This window comes from Lactuca serriola, chromosome 9 (genome assembly GCF_051521515.1).
Source record: "Lactuca serriola cultivar US96UC23 chromosome 9, Lser_US96UC23_V15, whole genome shotgun sequence".
In the NCBI taxonomy this organism is placed as follows: Eukaryota; Viridiplantae; Streptophyta; class Magnoliopsida; order Asterales; family Asteraceae; genus Lactuca; species Lactuca serriola.
This window is the reverse complement of record NC_136416.1, coordinates 212522517-212546110: the sequence shown is the minus strand read 5'-3', so window position 1 is coordinate 212546110 and position 23594 is coordinate 212522517. Positions and strand designations below refer to the sequence as shown.

At 33.9% G+C, this 23594-nt stretch overlaps 1 protein-coding gene across 1 annotated transcript; it reads right to left on the bottom strand.

The window, feature by feature from the left end:
- Positions 1 to 22319: 22319 nt before the first annotated feature.
- Positions 22320 to 23318, bottom strand: LOC145076522 (uncharacterized). Its single transcript, XM_079022365.1, has 2 exons — positions 22697 to 23318; positions 22320 to 22603 (listed from the first exon to the last, which is right to left on the bottom strand). Exons 1-2 carry the CDS (start codon positions 23316 to 23318, stop codon positions 22320 to 22322), a joined length of 906 nt encoding a protein of 301 aa, XP_078878491.1.
- Between the last annotated feature and the right edge of the window lie 276 nt (positions 23319 to 23594).

The following is a 23594-nucleotide window of genomic DNA, read 5'->3' as shown; positions in this document are numbered from 1 at the left end:
GATCCCCACCTGGCCACCAACTCAAGCCCTATATAAGGGTTGACTGGTCACCAACTTAGACTTTTTACCACTCTAGTCACACACACACTCTCTCTCTCTACTCTCTCTCTTCAAGGCCCGGTTTTTTTTCCAAAAATCCGCAAGTTTCTGCTTCCAAACCGTAAGTTCTCTTACCCTAGATTGTTCTAAAGCTCATTATGAGGTTGACAAGCGTATCTGCATGGTTATTCCATCTTGCTTGTGATCCTTGGTATCTTAGTCACAAACAAAAGGTCATAATCTAAAATTAAACATGCCATTGATAAGATTCAGTGAATTTCAAATGATCTAGGAATTTCATAGTTTGAAATTGGTGAATTGTTTTACCTACCTTCATATATTCGCGATAAGATTACGGCATCCCTCTTCTTAGTTGTGAATTGTTATTTTGGATCCTAGCCTTGAACATTTATTATGGGTCAAAATATTAAGGATTTATTTCATCAAACTAAAACTACCTTTTTCTCTATAGATGTCTTCTCTGGGTGATACATATGCTTCTTAAACCTCCACCCACAACTCGAACTTCTTGTTACTTTCGATCGTGTCTAAGATGACATTGGATGACACCAACTACAATGACTGGATGCAAAAAATCAATACAGATCTTTGATTCAAAAGAAAAGAGTATGTTCTTGAAAAACAACTTATTGAGATCTATAATTCCACTGCTACTCCTGAATAGATAATCTCCTCCAAGAAACATTATGACGACGCAAAAAAGGTTGCTTGCATCATGGTTACAACCATTTTTCCTTAGTTGCAAAGCTTCTATGAGCACTATTGGCCATATGAGATAACTTGGATCTTATCAAAAAAAAAGTATGAGGTCGTCAACGTACTAATTCCTTGGAAGTTGAAGGAATGAGAGTCAGTCTGCAATCACGTGCAAAGAAGGAAAATATATGTGGAGCTCCTTGAAAGGCTAAATGTGAATTTCGAAGAGGATTTGGCCATTGACATGGTCCTCAACTTCTTGCCACCTTGTTATGATCAGTTCAGTTTGGCTTATCATTTGAACAATACTGAAACCACATTGGCCCAACTTAGAGTATTATAGATAGTTGAGTCGGGTTTGAAGAAGAATCAAGACTCTACTCCAACTAGTACTCCTATCCTTGCCATAGGGCAAAAAAAGGAAAGAAGAGGAAATTTTCACCTAAGACGAACAGGAAGGGCAAGGCTCAATTCTGACATTCCTTATGTTATTGATCCCAAAGAGGTCACTTCCTTTGATTGCAATGAAAAGGGCCATTAGAAACAAAGATTCCCCAAGTACTTACAGGACATCAAGGATGGCAAAGTGAATCCATCATCGACAGGGGCTAAAAGAAAGTGAGGATGTGGAGCGTGGAAGGAGGAATGAGATCATGGGCAATAGGAGATCTTCTCTTGTTACCAAGATTGGAACTTATGGTCTTGTGCTTGGTGGTGATGTTAGATTAGATTTGGTTGATTGTTTTTATTCTTCAGAAATGATGTGAAACATTATTTATTTTCATGCACTATTTAGACAAGGTTTTTGATATTCATTTGATGATTTGAATAGATCGATTTTGGTTTATAAAAATGGTATTTTTATGTATGAAGCTTTATCTTGTAATGTTGTGTATAAAACTGTGATTTTGTTGATAGCTTAGGAAATAGTGTATTCCATATTGATTCTTCTAATTGTTTAGATAAGGCATGCTTGTGCAATTGTCGTCTTGGGCACATTAACAAGAAACGTATTTCCCAATTCCAAAAGGATGTAGTGTTAGAATCATTTGACTTAAGGCCAGATGATGAATCCGAATCTTGCCTTTTGGGTAAGATGAAAAAATCACCTTTCACTGGATCTTGTGAAAGAGGTGAAGGTTTGTTGGATCTCATAGACACAGATGTGTATGGACCCTTTAGATCCACGACAAGGGATGCTAATCAATTTTATGTGACATTTATAGATGATTATGGAAATTATGGTTATATCTATTTAATCAAACATAATGTAACAACCCAAAAACAGAGGAAAATTTTTTCATTTTTAAAAGCAATAGTTTTGTTCACAAATATTCTCAAATCAATCACCATGTACAATATCAAATATCATAGTACAATATCCAAAACGTTCGGAAATCATGATGGGCGGATGTTGTGCCATAACACCGTACCACTTCTACTTAGAAGGGTTACGGGGCATTAACCTAGTACGCCTAACATACTTAGGGTTACGCCTCGTGTGTTGATTAGATATCTACAATCCTCACTAAGGCCTTATTGCATTAAGACATAACATCCACACTTCAGATATGCTCCTAATAAACGTCTAAAACCATAAAATTGCAACCTTTATGCCTTTGCATGGCTACAAGGAGCTCAAAATCGAAAACCCTAACTCATAACCCATCTAATACCCCAAAATTCTTGCATGGATGAATATAGAGGACCAAGCTTGCATTTTTATGACATGAAACACTCATAAATGTCCAAAAGGACAACTCAAATGGTGTAGATTAGAATATACTCATAGGACCAAGGTTTTTGGGTAAAAAAGGATAAAACTTGTAGCTTAACAAAATCTAACAAGGCAAGCATCAAGATGACTACTTTATACCTCCTAAAGATGCATAAAGATCTAAAGAGTCCATATTCTAAAAGCTTGAGTGCAACAACATCTCTTCAAGGATCTTCCTTCACCTACAAGAACACTAAAATAACACTCAACAGCTTCAAAATTCACACACAAGATTTAGGGTTTCGAGATGAGGTCTAAGAGGGATGTAGGCGGGAGGTAAGGAGAGGTTTGAGGCCATAAAGGTGTTTAAATAGGTTCCAAAACCTAAAAGTTAGGGGTTTAGAATCATAAGTTAGTGGGTATATCTACTGAGAAGTTAGCCAACATTTACATCCGGGAGGTGATGGTTCGGCATGGCCAACATATTCGAAATAATAACCATCCTCAGACAAATATCCCCGATAACACCCACTACCTTATGATTCAGGGCATCGGCCACAATATTGGCCTTTCCAGGGTGGTACAAGATCTCACAATCATAATCCTTTACCACATCCAACCAGCTTTGCCGTCTCACACTCAAGTTCGGTTGATCCATGAGATACTTGATGCTCTTGTGGTTAGTTTATATAGTACACTAGACCCCATACAGATAATGCCGCCATATCTTGAGGGCAAAAACCACAACCCCCAACTCCAAATCATGTGTAGGGTAACTCGCCTCATGAGATTTCAACTGCCTCGAAGTGTAAGCAATCACATGTCCTCTTTGAATGAGGATAGCTCCCAAACCCAAGATAGCCGCATCACAATAAACCATAAAATCATCCTTGCCCTCGAGAAGTGTGAGAATCGGGGCCTCACATCATCTCTGCCTCAGAGTCTCAAAAGCCACATGTTGATCTGACCCCTACCAAAAAGTAACATTCTTCTTCGTCAATCGGGTCAACGACACGACAATCTTGGAGAAATCCTAGATAAATCTTTGATAATACACTTTTTTAAGCAAGCGAATGACTAATAACTAAGAATGGTGCTTTCCTTTACTGATCTAATAGAATAACCCTTTCTCGATAAGTAAGGTAGGTTGGTTGTGCTTGGGTCTCCTTCTCTTGTTGAAGGCATGTGATACCTAGGAAGCTCTGAATCTTGGATGGGGTGCTCGGAAACTCTCATCGCATCACAACCTTGATCTTGTTCGGATCGACCAATATACCCTTATGGTTGACAATGTGCCCCAAGAACTGCACCGCGCAACCAGAACTCACATTTGGAGAATTTGGCACACATCCTCTCTCTCCTCAGGGTCTTCAACACCTCTCATAAATGCTCCTCATGTTGATCCTTGGTCTTGGAGTAGACCAAAATATCATCTATTAACACTATCATCGAACGGTCCAGCATCGTTCTGCAACCTCGGTTCATGAGATCCATGAATGATGCTAGTGCATTGGTAAGCCCGAATGGCATCGCCACAAACTCGTAATGACCATAACGAGTTCTGAAGATCATCTTCTATATATCATCGTACCTAACCCTCATTTGACGGTAACCAAATCACAAATCAATCTTGGAAAACCATGATGCACCCTAAAGCTGATCAAATAGGTCGTCGATCTTTAGAAGTGGGTAACGGATCTTCACCGTTAGCTTATTCCACTCCTGATAATAAATGCACATCTTGTGTGAGTCGTCCTTCTTGTTCACGAATAGGATCGGTGCTCCCTAAGGTGAACTACTCGGTCGAATAAACTCCTTGTTTAGCAGATCCTGAAGTTGTGTAGACAACTCCAGCATCTCTGGCGATGCCAAGCGATACGATGCCTTGGCTATAGGGGCCGAACTAGGAACTAAATCAATTCAAAACTCAACCTGGATCTTGGGAAGTACTCCTGGAAAATCCTCCGGAAACACATCGGGTTAATCTCGAACAATGGGTACCTCACCCAACGCCATTGTGCCCCCAACTTGAGTATCTGCCAGATAGTCCAAAAACCCAGAACAACCTTATTGAATTCTAGCATATGATTCCTGAAGTATCATTAGCCCTTATCTAGCATGCAATTCACATATCAGGCATACTAATCATAACACATAGGTATGGGTATTTTGGGAACCACTTACTTGAGCTTGGTTGATTGCTCGCATTGCACCCCCTTTTTACTAAGTAAATATCTTTTTATAAATTCAATTTCTTTTTCTTTGAAAATATTATCATGTTCTCAGTTTGAGTTCTGACATACCCAAAAGTGTGTCCGAATTCCTCAAACCAAGGTTCTAATACTGACTTGTAACAACCCAAAAACAAAGGTAAAATTGTTCATTTTTAAAACCAATAGTTTTTTTACCAAATATTCTAAAATCAATCACCAAATACAATATCAAAATATCATATTACAATATCCAAAAAGTGCGTAAATCATGAAGGGAGGATGTTGGGCCCTTCCCTTTTGTACTAGAAGTACCTAAAACCATAAACAAATCTGTAAGAACAAGTCTTAGTGAGTTACCCAAAGTAACAAATACCACACATGTAACTAGGCCTATCTCTGGGCTATATTCCAACCCAATACTAAATTATAGGCCCGGCCCTGGGGCCCATCCCTAGGGTTTCTCCCAACCCATCATATATTCATGGGCCCATCCCTGGGGTTTATTTCAACCCAAACACACAATAATGGGCTCAGCCCTGGGGTCTATTTCAACCCGGTCATATAAACATGTAAGAATCACATGAAATCTAGCATTCCACATAAACAATCTGGTGGGCTGACATTGTTTCCTTCAACCTAAAAGTATTGTGATAAAACTCACCTCAAACTGAAGATGATTGAATCACACACTCAAGCTATTAGTAACACAGCTCCCCATACTAATCAAAATCCCAAGGACATCCCTAATTAATAATTAGGACTTTAACCCATATTCAAATGTCTAAATCATAAACTATCTTACAAGGGCAACAGACTATTTTTCCCTTTGCATGCATGAACAAAAGATACAAGGCCCAAAACCCCTAATGACCCAAAGCCTAAAAATGGACCAAGAGGGTTTTCTAGGAGCACGCCATGCATACAACTTCCTACGCCAACGTACCACATCAACTAAGATGGGTTACGGGGTAGTCACCTAGTACGCCCGACGTACTTAGGGTTACGCCCCGCGTGCTGATCAGATATCTACAATCCTCATTAAGGCCTTATTGTATTAAGACTTAACGTCTAAAATTCAGATCTAGTCCTAATAAATGTCTATAACCATAAATTCTCAACCTTTATGCCTTTGCATGGCTACAAGGAGCTCAAAATCGAAAACCCTAACTCATAGCCCATCTAATACCCCAAAATTCTTGCATGGATGAATATAAAGGACCAATCTTGCATTTTTATGACATGAAACACTCATAAATGTCCAAAAGGATAGCTCAAATGGTCTAGAGTAGAATATACTCATCGAACCAAGATTTTTAGGACAAAAAGGCTAAAACTTGCAATTTAACAAAATCTAACAAGGCAAGAATCAACATTACAAATTTATACCTTTTAAAGATGCACAAAGATGTAAAGAATCTATATCCAAAAGCTTGAGTGCAACAACACCTCTTCAAGCATGTTCCTTTGCCTCCAATAACACTAAAATAAGACTCAAGAGCTTTAAAATTCACACACAAGATTTAGGGTTTTGAGATGAGGGCTAAGAGTGATGAAGGCTGGAGATAAGGAGAGGTTTGAGGCCATCAAGGTATTTAAATAGGGTCCAAACCCTAACAACTAGGGTTTGGAATATTTGTGAGTACGCTCGGCGTACATCGCAACCTCCCTATCATCCACTTAATCCACTACGCCTGGCGTACCAAAAGGTACACCCTGTGTAAGGATTGACTTTGCAAATAATTTTATACTTTTAGACAAAAATGAAAGATACCTAGAACACGAGTGTTACACACAAATCAGAAACCTCTAAAGAGTTCAAGGAGTCTAAACATGAAGTCGAGAATCAATTAGGTAGGAAGAAAAAGATGCTCCGATCTGATAGAGGCAGAGAGTATCTTAGTATCGACTTCCACGACTATCTCAAGGAATTTGGAATAGTTTCATTATTGACTCCTCCTAGTATACCACAACTTAATCGTATGACTGATGGGCATAATCAGACCTTATTAGACATGGTTCATTCCATGATGAGTCGAGCTTCTCTTCCCATTTCTTTTTGGGGGTATTCTTTTGAGACACTCGCCCATATCCTCCATCTTGTCCCTACCAAGAAGGTTGCGAAAACACCTCATGAGATGTGGACATGGAAAGTTCCGTCATTAGCAAATATCATGGTCTGGGGTTGTGAAGCTTTTGTCAGATGAGAGACTCATGACAAGATAGAACCTAGAGGTGATAAGTATATTTTCATTGGCTAACCACAAAATTCTTTTGGATATTTATTCTACAGACTTCGTGAGAATGTAATCTTTGTAGCACAAAAAGGAGTCTTTCACGAGAGAGATCTCATATGTAAAGAGGATACTAGGAGTACAATTGACCTTAAAGAGATTCAACAATAAACCAATGAAGGAACCTTAGATGACAGTAGATCTCAACCATAGGATGACATTCCTATTGAGCCCATTGATAATTCATTACCTTTCGCAAATCCATTAGAGTTAGCATACTACCTGAGTTCTATGGTTTTTATATAACTGTAGATGGTGACACTTTTGTCAGTGATCGTACACTGGTAATTTTTTGATGATCCAGCTAACTACAAAGATGAGATGGCAGGACCTGAGGCTACCAACTGGAAAGAGGCAATGGATAACGAGATCAATTCCACGTATAATAACCAAGTTTGGAATTTCGTTGATCAAGAACATGGTCGAAAGACAGTGGGTTGCAAATGGATCTTCAAGAAGAATGATGAAATGGATGGAAAGGTACACACTTTCAAGGTATGAAAGGTTGCGAATGGATTTAGTCAAACCCCAGAGATTGACTATGATGGGACCTTCCCACCAGTAGCCAAGATAAAGTCTATTAGGATAATGCCTGCCAAAGCTACCTTTCATGATTTTAAAATATGGAAGATGGATGTCAAAACCGCTTTATTTAACGAGAAATTGGTTGAAGATGTTTACATGAGTCAGCCAGAGGGTTTTGTAGGTGCAAAGTTTCATAATAGAGTGTGTAAGCTTAAGAAATCCATTTGAAGGTTAAAACAAGTGTCTCATAGCTGGAATCTTTGCTTCAATGAGAAAGTCAAAGAATTTGGTTTCTCTAGGAGTGGGGATGATTCATGTGTGTATGTCAAGGCTAGTAGGAGTATAGTGACCTTTCTAGTATTGTATGTTGATGACATACTTCTCATAGGAAACAAAATTCCAACTTTTCAAGAAGTAAAGTCTTGGCTTGGAAAGTATTTTGCTATGAAGGATCTGGGAGAGGCATCCTATATTCTTGGCATAAGAAATTTAAGGGATAGAAAGAAAAGACTAACTGGTCTTAGTTAGAGTACATACTTGGATAAGGTACTAAAATGGTTTAGTATGGAAAATTCCAAGAAATAAGAGCTACCTATTCAAAGAAATGCCAAGTTAAGTAAGACTTAAATCCCTGGTACAGATGATGAGATCGTGGAAATGAGTCGAGTCCCATATGCTTTGGTTGTAGTGTCGATCATGTACGCTATGACATGTACTCACCCTGATGTGTCTTTTGCTTTAAGCATGGTTAGTCGCTATCAGGGAAATCCTGGCAGATCTTGTTGGATAGAAATGAAGACATTCTCAAGTATCTGTGAAGGGCAAAGGACATGGTTCTAGTCCTTGCTGGCAGTGATACGTTAAGAGTGAGTGAGTATAGTGACACCAGCTTTCAAACAGATAGAGACAACCTCCATTCTCAATTTGGTTGGGTGTTCCAATTAAATGGCAGAGCGGTTACATGGAAAATTTCCAAGCAGGATATCGTGGCTTATTCTACTTGTGAATCCGAGTACATAGCAACAAGTGAAGCATCAAAGGAAGCGGCTTGGCTGAAGAACTTCATCAGCGATCTCGGAGTAGTTCCGACCTTTCAGGAGCCAATGGAACTTTTCTGAGATAATGAAGGAGCAGTTGCTTTGACCAAAGAACCAAGAGATCATGGTAAATCTAGACATATCGACAGAAAGTACCATTACATTAGACATATAGTTGAAGTAGGTCATATCCTGGTGAAGAGAGTGTCATCAGAAGACAACCTTGTAGATCCTTTCACGAAGGCTTTGAGTAGGGCTAAGCACAATCAAAATGCTAGGATCATTGGTTTGAGAGATGATATTAGTTTTAGTAGTTAGATGATTAGTTTAAAACTTGTAACAGAATAAATGTAATTGATTTTGGAGATTGAATAATAAAGATTATTTATCAGTTTGTTTACTGCATTTGTCAATTATTTATTCTTGTGTATCAATTTGCATGTTTTACTTCCTGAATGATTTGATTGATAGAAACTCGACAGTCGCTCATACTTTAGGAAATAAGTAGTGAATGAAGATTCACATGAATTGATTATAGATTGTCTATAGAGATTAGACATTGCAATGGTTGCTACAATACTCATGAATACTTAGAAAAATTGGAGATTTTGAGTATTGTATAAACCCACGCTCAGAGAATTGCTTCATGGATTTTAAATCACATGGTCGTGTGATTTACAAGTGCAAATTTACATGACATCTGAATTTATGAAATGTTTGCATTTTTGTAACTTTTTTCATTTTTAATCTATTTTTTTGTAGTTGCTTCCCTTACATTTTTATAAACTTAAAGATGTATTCTAAATGATCAAATGAGGTATTTAAGTTTAATAATATTAATTTTGGTAATTAAGAACTTAATTAGTAATTATTTATTTAGTTAAAGTTGGTCTTTCACCGACAATTATTAGTTAATGTGTGACATCACCAAATTCATGGTCATTTTAAAAAAAATATTTATGCTTATTTGAAAATCAGAGTATTCATTTTAAAGAATAATATAGCGAAATTTGTTCCCATAAAACATGATAAATATATTAACAAAGCATTTCCAAAGAAATGTTTTTTTTCTTATATTAAAACTTCAGGATGTCATCGTCAAAACAGAAACATAATCATAAACAGACCTTACATTCATTTACACGAGTGATTTACATCACCTTTAATCTCTCAGTGTAATGTAGCTTCGTATCGACACATGTGATACAAATAAACTGAGTGGGTCAGGTTAGGAAACCTGGTGAGTACATAGGGATTTCAATCCCACAATGTTATATATATATATATATATATATATATATATATATATATATATATATATATATATATATTAGATATCACAATATATACAATTTCACCTCATATAACCAATTTTACCCCACCCCGTCGATCCTCACGGCGACATGGTCTATAATCTCGGATCTAAAATTAACCTCTTTACCTAATCCATACTCCTAGATCAGTAATGTCTAATCCATGCTCCTGGATTAATAACTATGTTCATTTCATACTCTCAGACTAGGGACAATTGACTATGTCTAATCCATACTCCCGGATTAATGACAAATAACTACGTCCTCTTCATACTCTTAGACTAACGACAAACGACTAAGTCTAATCCATGCTCTCAGATTAATGATTGTACTCATAATCAGATACTACCCAATATTCCTCTTAATTAATTTAGCTTTACTCTGTATCCTAAATCATCATATATTATCAAATATGCTCTTAACACGTATTTCAGGCAAGATCAAATATTTCGCACACAAACATATATTTTATACTTTAATCAATACTTGTATTAAAATCATGTTCATGAAATAGACAAGGCACTCACTTGTTAAATTGATGATTCCCAACTCGGGCAGCGCTTCGCTTTTAATGATTTATTTTCCTTCGACGAAACCTAGTATTATTACCACTAGATTTTAGTCTAATATTTACCGCGACTATTTACGAGCGTTACTATTTTATAAGTGTTAAACAATACTTTTCAACCACTATGTACAGACAAGGGCCAGACATGAAACACCGGAGGGCAGGACCATTTTAGCATTATCATACATCTAAAATCCAACAACCTTATGCGGCCCTTCAAACCAGGTTCACCGTACCACAAGTAGTTAAAAGATATTATAATAACACTTTATATATTATAATACTTAGCACATATTGTTAGGTCCAGTTAGTGTTGCGTCTTGGGCTCGTTAGCTAGTCCAGTTTAGTCTCCGGTATGGGCCTGTCCATCCGTGAGTTATTTTGTAGGGTTTATTATTTATAGATACTTGCATGCATTCAAGTAGAAAAGATTGGATAGACATTTTAATAACGTTCACGTTCTTATCTTTTGTAACCCTAGAATCCTCTACAGCGGAAGTTCTTCATCGAGCTCTGCTGAGGATTGAGTTAATAGAATCATTCGACTCATTCAGATCCATTCTTGTGTTTTTTGTCTCACTGTTATTACTTTCTTGATATGCCTGTTTGCTTGGGCAGACAAACATTTATACACCATTGCATGTCTGGAACATGTTTTGGGTATCATTCATCGTTGCAAGCAAAACTCAGCTGACGACAAGAAGTACTTCGATGATATGATCCAGTGGTACATTCGCTTCAGATAGACAATCCTCGCTCTTATCCCTCGTCTGTTTGATACCACTAAGAAGGTTCCGGCAGCTGGACCCAGCAAGAAGAAGTGATAGTATCGCTCCAATTGACGCAAAGGGGGAGATTGTTAGGTCCAGTTAGTGTTGCGTCTTGGGCTCATTAGCTAGTCCAGTTTAGTCTCCGGTATGGGCATGTCCATCCGTGAGTTATTTTGTAGTGTTTATTATTTATAGATGCTTGCATGCATTCAAGTAGGTAAGATTGGATAGAGATTTTAATAACGTTAACGTTCTTATCTTTTGTAACCCTAGAATCCTCTATAGTGGAAGTTCTTCATCGAGCTCTGCTGAGGATTGAGTTAATAGAATCATTCGACTCATTCAGATCCATTCTTGTGTTTTTTGTCTCACTGTTATTACTTTCTTGATTTGCCTGTTATAAGATCTAATCGATCAAGAGTTTTATAAACTCATCACATATATTGTTTAAAGGTTCGTAATAACGATTTATGACTATAAATATAAGTTAAACTGAAAACAGAATAGTGTAGCTTAACTTACCGGGTTTTTAACGAAAACAGGGAAATTACACAGGCAGAACTCAGACTTTAAAAACTTCTTTCGTCGGATTTTTGACAACTCGGAGTTTCTCTATCACACCCTAAAACAAGGAGAAACTGAACAAGAAAAGAATAAGGGTTCTAGAGAGGGTTTAGAGGAATGGTGTAAGAAAATATGAAGAATTCATCATTTATTTATAGGGGTTTGATCATTGAGTAGGCCCTAAGTTCCATCTGTATCTTCCACATACGAGCTCTGTTTTCTACGTTCTTTATATCCACGCATTGGTATTTATGAGTACTTCAAGTTTCATTTAGACCCCTTCAACTAATTCTCATTCTATCTCAGATTTAAAATTTTGTATCGAATTTATCGCGCTCGAAGAGTAGGGACTAAGTTTCATCTATATCTTTAACATATGAGCTCTATTCTTAATGTTCTTTATATCCACATGTTGGTATTTATGAGTACTAAGACTTTCATTTAGACTTCATCGGCTAATTATCATTCTATCTCAAATTTACAAATTTGTATCGAATTCACCGCGCTCGAAGAGTGAGGACTAAGTTTCGTCTATATCTTTCGCATACGAGCTTCGTTTTCGATTTTCTTTTTATCATTGATATCCTTTTAATGAGACCTTCAACTCTCGTTGAGATTGTTTTAGCTAAAAATCGACCGATCTAAAATTCGATTTTCGAGTTATGCACTACTATGCTAAATCTAAGACAAATCAAAACTTCCTCATACGAAGTCAGACTTGGATGTTCTTTTTATTGAACGCTCTCAGTTTAAAGTATACTACAAATTTTGTTTAGATCGCTAAGGCTAAAAAGCATTTTATCATAAATTCACTTTTTACGATTCTCTGGGTCATGCCGATTTTGCCGCAAAACTTCGACAGGTCATAACTTCTTCATTATAAGTCAGATTTCAACGTTCTTTATATGTATGAAATCTTTGTTACATATACTATTGCTTTTGTTAAGATTATTTATCCTACATAATCTTCTATCAAAAAGTCATTTTTTGATGTTTATTGTCTCCAAATTAACTAGCCCAAATATGTGGGCGTTGCAGTTATCTCCCCTCTTAGGATGATTACGTCCTGGAATCATCAACGAAACAGATGTTGTTTAATGAATCCATACGTTATCCTTTTATTCTAAGTAATAACCGTAACTTTCAAATGAGTATCTAACTCTTGTACTTCTTGACTGCTGACGGTGCTCTACCTTGCATCCATTCTTCATATTATGTTGGACTTTCAATTGTAACCTTCGAGTTAGTAACTTGAACTTTATTGGAGACTCCTTCTTCTTAATATTCTAATGTGATATAATCATAATTGACCGATGGGTCATGTTCTAATGACCTCACGTTGTATGATGCAACGCTCAAACTCAGGTCTTTTGATTCAGATTCCAGAATGGAATATACCTTCCTTCAGGTTCTAATGTGATATAATCACATTCTAGCATGTAGCACTTCTAGCTACAAGCTTCTCACTTTAAAAACAATCTCAATACTTCTATTGATTGCTTCGATTATCTTTCACTTCAATCTCATGGCTTAAGTCAGACGCTACATCGAACTTGGTTCTTTGAATCACGTAGAATACATATCTTAGTCAATCTCGATATGATATGACCACTAGGGTCGGAATAATAATCATCTTCTTAGTCATTACTGAAACGATGGTAACGACAGACATGAACAAAACAGTTTCAATTACTAGCGCCTTGGTAACCTTGTGACTTTCCTTGGTCCAAGTGCGAGTCATGTGCTTCCGATAATATAGGCCTCTACTACCTTTCACACCTACTCATACTCGTCCCAAGTATTGTCTCGTATTCCACCAAGTTATCATCAAAAAAACAATTTAACACATACGAATGTGTCCAAACAATCATAAAATTTCCCTAGACTCTACCATGACTTCTTCCATGCATATCTTCAACATCAATTCTACTTCAACTCGGTTGGTGGTGGAAACGCCAAACAATAGGACAACTTAAGGAATTACACCAATCATTATATCATCCCGCCAGTCAAATGTGTACATTTGGATGTATCATACTCCTCTATACGTATTGTTATTTTATCATATGTATTCTAAAAGCAAGATGTCACTCTTACGATATCTTCTGATAAGTATCATTCACTATCATAAGCCTTCTTATTTCCTCCATTTACTCAATTCGCTGCGAGTCTTCACCATGAAATTATGTTCATGGAAGCATGCATTCAGTGTATCGGGACGAGAATATAGATAGAGAAGGTTTAGATGGGTAACCTTCCTTATTACTTCGAAAAGTTACATGCCAGTTCTAATACCATAATCAAACGTTTAGAAACTTGAGCACATAAAATATCCATATCCAGTCGGAAATAGACCATAAATTCAATCAAACGATAGCATCATAAAGCATATAAGGCATCTTATAGCATAAATCATTTAGCATATAAAAGCATTTTAGGAATCTTTCCTAAATAAGTTAGTACTCGTGTCTATTCAAGCATACTTCCTAAATATAGCAGACACTCATCTCACAATCATCGCTTAGCATTCTAAGTTTAAGTCTAAAATCCTACAAATTCCCAGCTCTCTTAAACTAAAGCTCTTATACGAACTTTGACATCCTCAAATTCATGGTCATTTTAAAAAATTTTATTTATGCTTATTTGAAAATCAGAATATTCATTTTAAAGAATAATATTGCAGAATTTGTTCCCAGAAAACATGATAAATATATTATCAAAGAATTTCCGAAGAAATGTATTTTTTTTTTGCTTATATTAAAACTTTGGGATGTAATCGTCAATATAGAAACATAAGCATAAACAGACATTACATACATTTACACTATTGATTTATATCTCCTTTAATCTCTCAGTGTAATGTAGCTTCGTATCGACACTTATGATACAAATAAACTGAGTGGGTCAGGTTGGGAAACCTTGTGAGTACATAAGGATTTCAATACCACAATGTTATATATATATATATATATATATATATATATATATATATATATATATATATATATATATTAGATCTCACAATATATACAAATTCACCTCATATAAGCAATTTTACCCCACCCCATCGATCCTCATGACGAAACGATCTATACTCTCGAATCTAAAATTAACCTTTTTACCTAATCCGTACTCGCGGATTAGGTATGTCTAATCCGTGCTCCCGGATTAATAACTATGCCCATTCCATACTCTCAGACTAGGGACAATTGATTATGTCTAATCCATGCTCCCGGTTAATAACAAATAACTATGTCCTCTCCATACTCTCAGAGTAAGGACAAATGACTAAGTCTAATCCATGCTTTCAGATTAATGACATGTTTTAAAGTTCTACCCCCGTGTATATCTCACTTGTACTCATAATCAGATACTATCCAATATTCCTCTTAATTAATTTAGGTTTACTATGTATCCTAAATCATCATATATTATCAAATATGCTCTTAACACGTACTTCAGGCAAGATCAAATATTTCACACACAAACATATATTTAATACTTTAGTCAATACTTGTATTAAAATCATGTTCATTAAATGGACTATGCACTCACTTGTTAAAGTGGTGATTCCCAACTCGGGCAGCGCTTCGCTTCTAATAATTTATTTTCCTTCGACGAAACCTAATATTATTACCACTAGATTTTAGTCAAATATTTGTCACGACTATTTACGAGCGTTATTACTTTATAAGTGTTAAACAATACTTTTCAATTACTATGTACAGACAGGGGCCAGACATGAAACACCGGAGGGCAGGACCATTTTGGCATTATAGCACTTCTGAAATCCAACAACCCTATGCGGCCCTTCAAACCAGATTCCTCGTACCGCGAGTAGTTAAAAGATATTACAATAACACTTTATATTTTATAATATTTAGCACATATATTTTTTATAGGTTCATAATAACGACTTATGACTATAAATATAAGTTACACTAAAAAAAGAATAGTGTAGCTTAACTTACTGGGTTTTTATAGAAAACCGGAAAATTACCCAGCCAGAACTCTGATTCTAAAAACTTCTTTCGTCGGCTTTTTGATGACTCGGAGTTTCTCTATCACATCCTCAAACTAGGAGAAATTGAACAAGAAAGAAAAAAGGATTCTAGAGAGAGTTTAGTGGAATGGTGTAAAAAAATATGAAGAATTCATCATTTATTTATAGGGGTTTGATCAAAGAGTAGGCCTTAAGTTTCGTTTGTATCTTCCGCGTACAAGCTCTGTTTTCTACGTTCTTTATATCCACACGATTATGAGTACTACAATTTTCATTTAGACCCCATCGTTAATTCTCATTCAATCTCAGATTTACAAATCTGTAATGAATTTATCGCGCTCGAAGAGTAGGGACTAACTTTCATCCATATCTTTAACATACGAGCTTTATTCTCGAAGTTCTTTATATCCACGTTTTGGTATTTACGAGTACTATGACTTTCATTTAGACTCCATCGGCTAATTCCCATTCTATCTCAGATCTACCAATATGTATCGAATTCGTCGCACTCGAAGAGTAGGGACTAAGTTCCGTCAATATCTTTCGCATACGAGCTCCGTTTTCAACTGTCTTTTTATCTTTTAGCTCCTGTTAACGATATCTTAAATTCTCGTTTAGATTATTTTGGCTAAAAATCGACAGTTCTAAAATTCGATTCCCGGGTTGTGCACTGTTATACTAAATCTTAGAAAAATCATAACTTCCTCATACGAAGTCAGATTTGGACGTTTGATAAAAGTGTTTTAAATTGGGGAGAATTCTATTTTTTTTTTAATTGAGTTTTGATTATGATTATGTGTGTCCACTTTATGATGATTTTGAGTCTTGTGTGACCAATTATGACTTGGATACCCAAAAACAAGATTATAATACTTAGCTACTGGGTTTTGTGAAAGCATTATAGATGGCATTCACTTGCATGTTGGATTAGCTACCCTTTTTATGGTTCATTTGTGAAGGTGACATGTTCTTAATGTGTGGATCATTTTGGTGTTTAATGTGTTATGTGTTATTTAAACAAGGGATTCGTCCCATCGTTTGTGAGATATTATGAACTTTAAAATTGAATTGGGTTTTGGAAATTAGAAAAATTGTTCATTGTATTTGCCTTAAAATTGTTGATTTTGTATTATTAAATCTTAATGATGTTTTAGTAGTGTTTCCTTATTTTCCTTTTTTTGAATTCTTATTACAACTTTAGTTTTGTTTGTTTTGAAAAACCTTGTAGGGGTTTTTAAATTGTATATAAAATTTGCAAATATAAAAAATGTCCAACGTCGATAATGCTCACTAGGCTTACCAAGTCTCACATACGTATTTTGATATGTGTTAATATTAAGATTCTTTGAAGACGAAGATGGAACTAACATTTGTACATTTAGAAGATGTTTTATTTGAAATTAAGATGTATTTAAGGATATTTATTTTAGCGTTATCTCTTGATCAGCATGGTACGCCTTGACACTTTCAGATACTTCATAAAATCTAAGTCGTGAATTTCGTTTCACTATTAAAAAAACGATTTAAAATGAACGTTTCAGATACTTCATACTAAGGTTGATACACATATATAATACGATCAAAAACTCATATGAAGAAAAAATCATCAAAAACCAGCCACACATATTATTCCAAAATTTAGGATTGTCTAAAGTATACGAAATGTTAGTCGAAATGTGTTTTAGTTTGAAATATCATGTTTCACAACCCTTTATTTCTCGTGTCTAGAGTTTACTGTTGATACAAAATTAATTAGTAAAAAAAATATATTGTTTTTAAATTTCAAATTTAATAATCATTTCACAAATCTTAAAATCTAGTTATATTCATAATAAAGCTTCATTTCTTGATAGTCATTTTTGTGTATACCTATATATTTAAACATAACACAAACAAAAACTATGATATTTTTCATTTGAAGTCCATAATAAGACCAAGATTTTGTTTTAAAATTCTTTTGGCGAGTTGAGGAAAGAGTCTAGAGTATGGGTGAGTATTTGCATCGGACCAAAGTGGTTTTTGGACCAGACCGGTTTTTGAAAATATTATGGATCATGGACAAGACTAGATGAGACTTACCGGGTCCAAGTTTAAATATGGTTTTTCCGGTTCTTTTACACGGTTGGACCGGTACAACTTTACTTGTATATTGTACAAGTCGTTAAAATACGTTTTTAGGTTTGATACAACTCGTTAAACGAATATGTTATTTGGTTTGATACGTTACAACTCGTTAAAACGATTATGTTGTTGGATTTAATACGTTACAACTCGTTAAAATGAATAAGTTTTTGGGTTTGATTGATATGATACAAATCATAAAAATGAATAGGTTTCTATCCTATTCTCAACCTCTAGGACCATTTGACATGTTTTTACTACGCCCGTAGGGGTCAATGACGGTTCCACATACCCAATCATTTTTATATATGCATGTAACAAAAAAAAAGTGATTTAGTGGTAGGATCAAGCAAAACAACAAAGTTCATAAAATCGTTCATCTTGTTGTAGGCACCCCCAATACTTATCAGATTTCGTCTTCATGTATTTTACCATTTCGAGAAACATTGGTTTGGTTGACCACTTTCTTAGATATATGTTCATATCTAAGACTTCCCACATAAAAAGATTTATCAAAGGTTTTGATGTAGCTGAAACAAGCTCTGTTTTTGTCTTGATTTTTTCAAGGAACTTCACCATATCTGTTACAATTTCGAACTTAGAATTTTCTGGTACTCTACCAAGATCCCTTTCATATGATTTATCTGTCAAAATACATAAAATTTAGAATTATAGTCTAAACAAATAACGGAAAAGCTGAAATATTTCAGTTTTAATATCCCAACTGTGAAGGATTATAACTCATTGAATATAACACCAAAAACATCAAAATTATACTTTAAATTCATCTACAAACTCTAAATTACACGTTGCAACAAATTGTATGTCAATATGACTTAAAAATAATGAGATATTCTGATTTAAAGAATTTCACATAATACAAAACTTAAATTTCTTGCTGAAAAGCTGAAATATTTCAGCTTTGATATCCCAATTTTAAAGGATTATAACTCATTGAATATGATAACAAAAACAACAAAATTATAGTGTAAATTCATCTACAAATTCTAAATTACACGTTGGATAAAACCAAATGTCAATCCGACTTAAAACGAATGACATATGATTGTTGAATTTCACGGAATGTATGTCTTTTTAATTCGTCGTCATCGTACATACATGTTATGAGAGAGACCAATAAATGATGCAATAGGTCTTCCGTATTCGATCAAACCGTCAATATGATATGGATAATTAGAAAATATATTTGAACTATTCTTTATAAATCAGGTCCAAAACCGATTCTTACCTTGAACCAGTTGGACTGGACCGGTTTTGATCAAATACTAGAACCGATAACCGACCTAGGGGTCCAAAAAAAAGGTTCAGGTTCCAGCTCTGGTCCGGTCAGGAACATCGGTCGGGTTTTGTTCACCGATCCAAATGCTCACCCCTAGTATAAAGAATGAATGTTTGGCCCGTGGGAAACCCGATAATTTCAGGTATGTCAGTGCAAGCGAAGAATCCGGAAATTGCGCCCGCCCAGTCTAAGCACCGCAAACTTATAAAATTAGTAATTAATTTCCTTTTTAAAATCAATACTACTTTTAATTTATGTAAAATTTCTAAAAGAAAATTGATACTTCGTTCGAACATATTGTAACTTAAAAAGATATTTATTATCATTTTTTATTTTAATAAAATATATCATAAACAATAATTATTTAAAGTTGAAGTTCATTTTTTATAATATAAAAACGTATTCTTAAAATAAATAATGACCAGAAATATATTATTTTTGCGTACATTTTATATTTAATTGAAGGTTAACTAGTAAAATATCAAAATGGATAGGTATTATGGAAAACAATCACCCACTTCTAGAATAGACTTTATGTAATCACAATAAATGATGTTGTATTTTTTATTTTCATATTTATTTTTTTAATTACCATTTTATTTATAGTTACAATCATATTTGTTAAAATTCTATTTGAACTTTCGTACAAAAACCATGTAAAGAATAATGTTTGCTTTATATGTTTTGACTAAGGGAAAATGTTTTAAAAAAGAAAAGCTCAAAATATCATAGTATAATTACGGAAAAAATTATATATTTATTTTTTGTCTATTAAAACATTTTTTTATGAAACTGTCAAATTGTGTTCTTATAGTTGTTTTTTTCTTTTCTTTTATATATATATATATATATATATATATATATATATATATATATATATATATATATATATATATATTGTTTTTTAATATGACAAAATATTAATATAATAGTTATTGTATGAATTGAAAAAATGTGAGTTTAAATAGGAAAAAATGTAATATATAAGTTTTTGTGTTTAAAATAAGGTTTTATTTACATTTATATTAAAATTTTGGCACAGTTTTGATAGGCTCAAAGGAAATAATGTTTTTTTTTTTCATGTTAAACAATAATATGGTATGTTTTGTTTGACATTACTCTTTAATCAAAAGAAATGATTCCTATACAACATTATTTTTTATTAGGAAAATGAATCGTACATAATAATATTTCTTTATATACAGTATTATTCTTTAATTAATGTCTTTCTTAAACTATAATAGATATGATAGTTAAATAAATTTAAAAAAAAAAAAATACAAATTCAAATGATTCAAACCATAAAAGAAAATACTGTGTTTTTATGCATATGTCCACAAATCATATATGTAATAAAAACGAATCAAATATTATTTAATAATAGAACAACAAAATATGAATATAATATTATTTAATAATAGAACAATAAAATATCAGTGACAAAATCCACATAAAATATGCTTGCAATTGAAACATAATTTTTATTTTTTTTTCTTTTTGTTATAACTCAAACCGAGTTTGAAAAGATGGATGAAACATCCAACGGCCCAGAATGGCGGTTTAATCTTGCGGCTGTAAATTGGCCACGTAGTGGATTGGAGTTAATATAAGTTTGGCGCAGGAGAGGTGGGACCCTTGTTCATAGGAAAGACAACATCAAGCGCTGGGTTGGATTGGGCCCACGACATGGAAAGAGCAATGATGTCTTAATGATATATATTATTTATTTACTCATTGTCAGAGTGAAAGAGAGAAACTACACAAATTCCCAATGTACCCTTCCTTCATTCAAATTCTTTTTTTTTTCTTTTTCTTTTTTTAGAAGCAAAAAATTTAACAAGTTCGAAATTTATTTATAAAATTATCAAAAAAATCCAATTGAGGAACACTAAATTAAGTTTTCATATTTAGTTGTAAAATTGAAAACAAAAATCGATTTTGTTAGTTTATTTATACTCTAAAACTTTGCAAATTAAAAGGTCTTATTTAGATAATTATCTACTTTTAAATATATTATTTTATATTTCATTTAAATTATATTGTGTTAAAACAAAAAACAATATTTTATGTATATTCTTATTTAGCTAACTTGTATGGTCTCTCAAAAACAATTCTTATATCTATAACTTTGACTTAAATATTTTAATTACAATAATTTTATTTTAAAGGAAATACTAGAAAACCCAATCTATGTTATAGGTCACTAATTGAAGAAAAAAACGGCCATTAATTTTATGTCTATATAATATTTTTCTTTTCAAACCGTCTAGTTTCCTAAATATTTACTTTAATACGATGGCAATAAAAAGTTAAACTTATTTGGAAAAAAAATGTTATATTTGGAAATTTTCAAATAAATCTGCTAAACGGAACATAAAAAAATAAAAAACTTCTGAAATTTTTTCTAAAATTAAATATATATATATATATATATATATATATATATATATATATATATATATATATATATATATATATATATATATATATATATATATATATATATATATAAACAGAAATATTCCAAAAATAAAAGTTTTTTTTTTTAATAATATTATGCCTATCACAAACTTTATTTATGGATCTTACGGTACTTATTTATATATTTATATTACCATTAATAAGATAAACAATATAAAGTATAGAAAGAAATATGATGTTTTACGTAGAGAATTTGTAAATATACACACAAAGTGACGTAAAAGGCTTTGTAATGAAAATTACAAAAAAGTTCCCATAATAATTTTTGTTTGATTTTAACAACTTTATTTGATTGAAAAAAGTCATCAATAAGGCTGGAGGGAGTGGTGCCACCGAAACCGCACTCTCTTCCCCGCCACATAAGCGTCATGTCAATTTATACCACACAAGTGTGGTTTTTGCCACACCCGGGGGTGGTGTCACACTTTTATTTATTTATTTATTTTTTGTTAACTATTTTAATTTAATAAAACTTATTTTTTTAATAAAAGAAAAACATAATTTTAAAAAGATAATATTTCATTAATTAAAAATACAAATACCATACATTACTTAATTTTAAAAAAATTAGAAAAACAAAGTAGAAACATAAAACCTACAACTTAAAAAACACACACACACACACGAAACGATTAAAAACTTGAAAAAAAAAACTATAAATTAGCAACGATTGATGTAACGGTTTTTCACTTCCTCCTTCATCGCCAAAACCACTTCAAGCTCGGCCTCGGTCATATTCGACGTGTCCATCGCTAGTATTTGCATGTCACTCTCTCTTTGTTTCCGAAGCTCTCTTTTAGAAGCAATTTTCAAAATCTTGTCCATTCTGTCTTTTACACCCTTCATGTCGGATCCCATTTCTTTCAAATCATCTGAATCCGACGCTTTGTCTTTGCCTTTGCTTTTTGATTTGTCTCTTCCCATTGGTCGGGAAGGTGGTGAAACTGGAACAGGTTCATCTTCGTTCAAATCAAATTAAACATGAGCATCTGATGTAGTGTGGTCGAACTCAGATGTTCTGCTGCGTTTTGACCTACTGTCGATATGTTCGTCTGATGTTTTGCTACTCAGCCATTTCCTGTTATCTTTCAAAAAATTCCAAACTTCAAGAAACTTGAAAGCCTTCAGATTTTCTTTTTGATACACTTTCAACGCTTTCTTCAAAATCACTTCATCACTTTCTCCACTTTTCCATTGACGTTTCATGTTGTTCCACAAGTCATTAAACAACATGACTTCTTTGTTCATCTTCCCCCATTTGGAGTACACTTGATGTTTTGAACGGTATTCTCCACGATTCATTCCTTTATGGAACCTGTGTAAAACGCGAATCCAAAAGCGGTCATGCTTTTGGTCTTTTCCAACCGTCGCATCTTCTGAAATATCGATCCAAGATTGTGCCAACACTAACGCTTCCAAAGGTTCCCAACATCTAGCCTCCGCCTTCTCTTTTCTTTTAGTTGCTGCTCGAGTGGGTTGAGTTTTTGTAACGAATTCCGGTTCAGAATCAGAAACGACCGTTTCTTGTTGTGTTTGTGTTTGTTGAACAAACTCGGATTGAGATGAAAAATCAAATGGATTAAAATCCGGGTCGAGTTGTGGTAGTGGTAGTGTTTGTGGTTGTGGTTGCGCTGGTCGTTGTGGAAAATACGGAAACATAATACGAAGGTGAGAAAATCGGTTGATCAAATGAATGTAGTAGAGTATTGGTATTTCTGACTGGTGTTTTTTTTTTTTTTTGCTTGGTCGTTTGGAAGATGACATTTTTCAAAAAAAAAATAGAGAAAAGGAGTAGAGATATGATAAAATGTTGTGTAGAATGGTAATATATATATATATATATATGTGTGTGTGTGTGTGTGTGTGTGTGTGTAGTAAAGTTAAAAAAAGAAATTAACCACAAAGACCATTCAACAGTCAAAAGCAGCCAACACC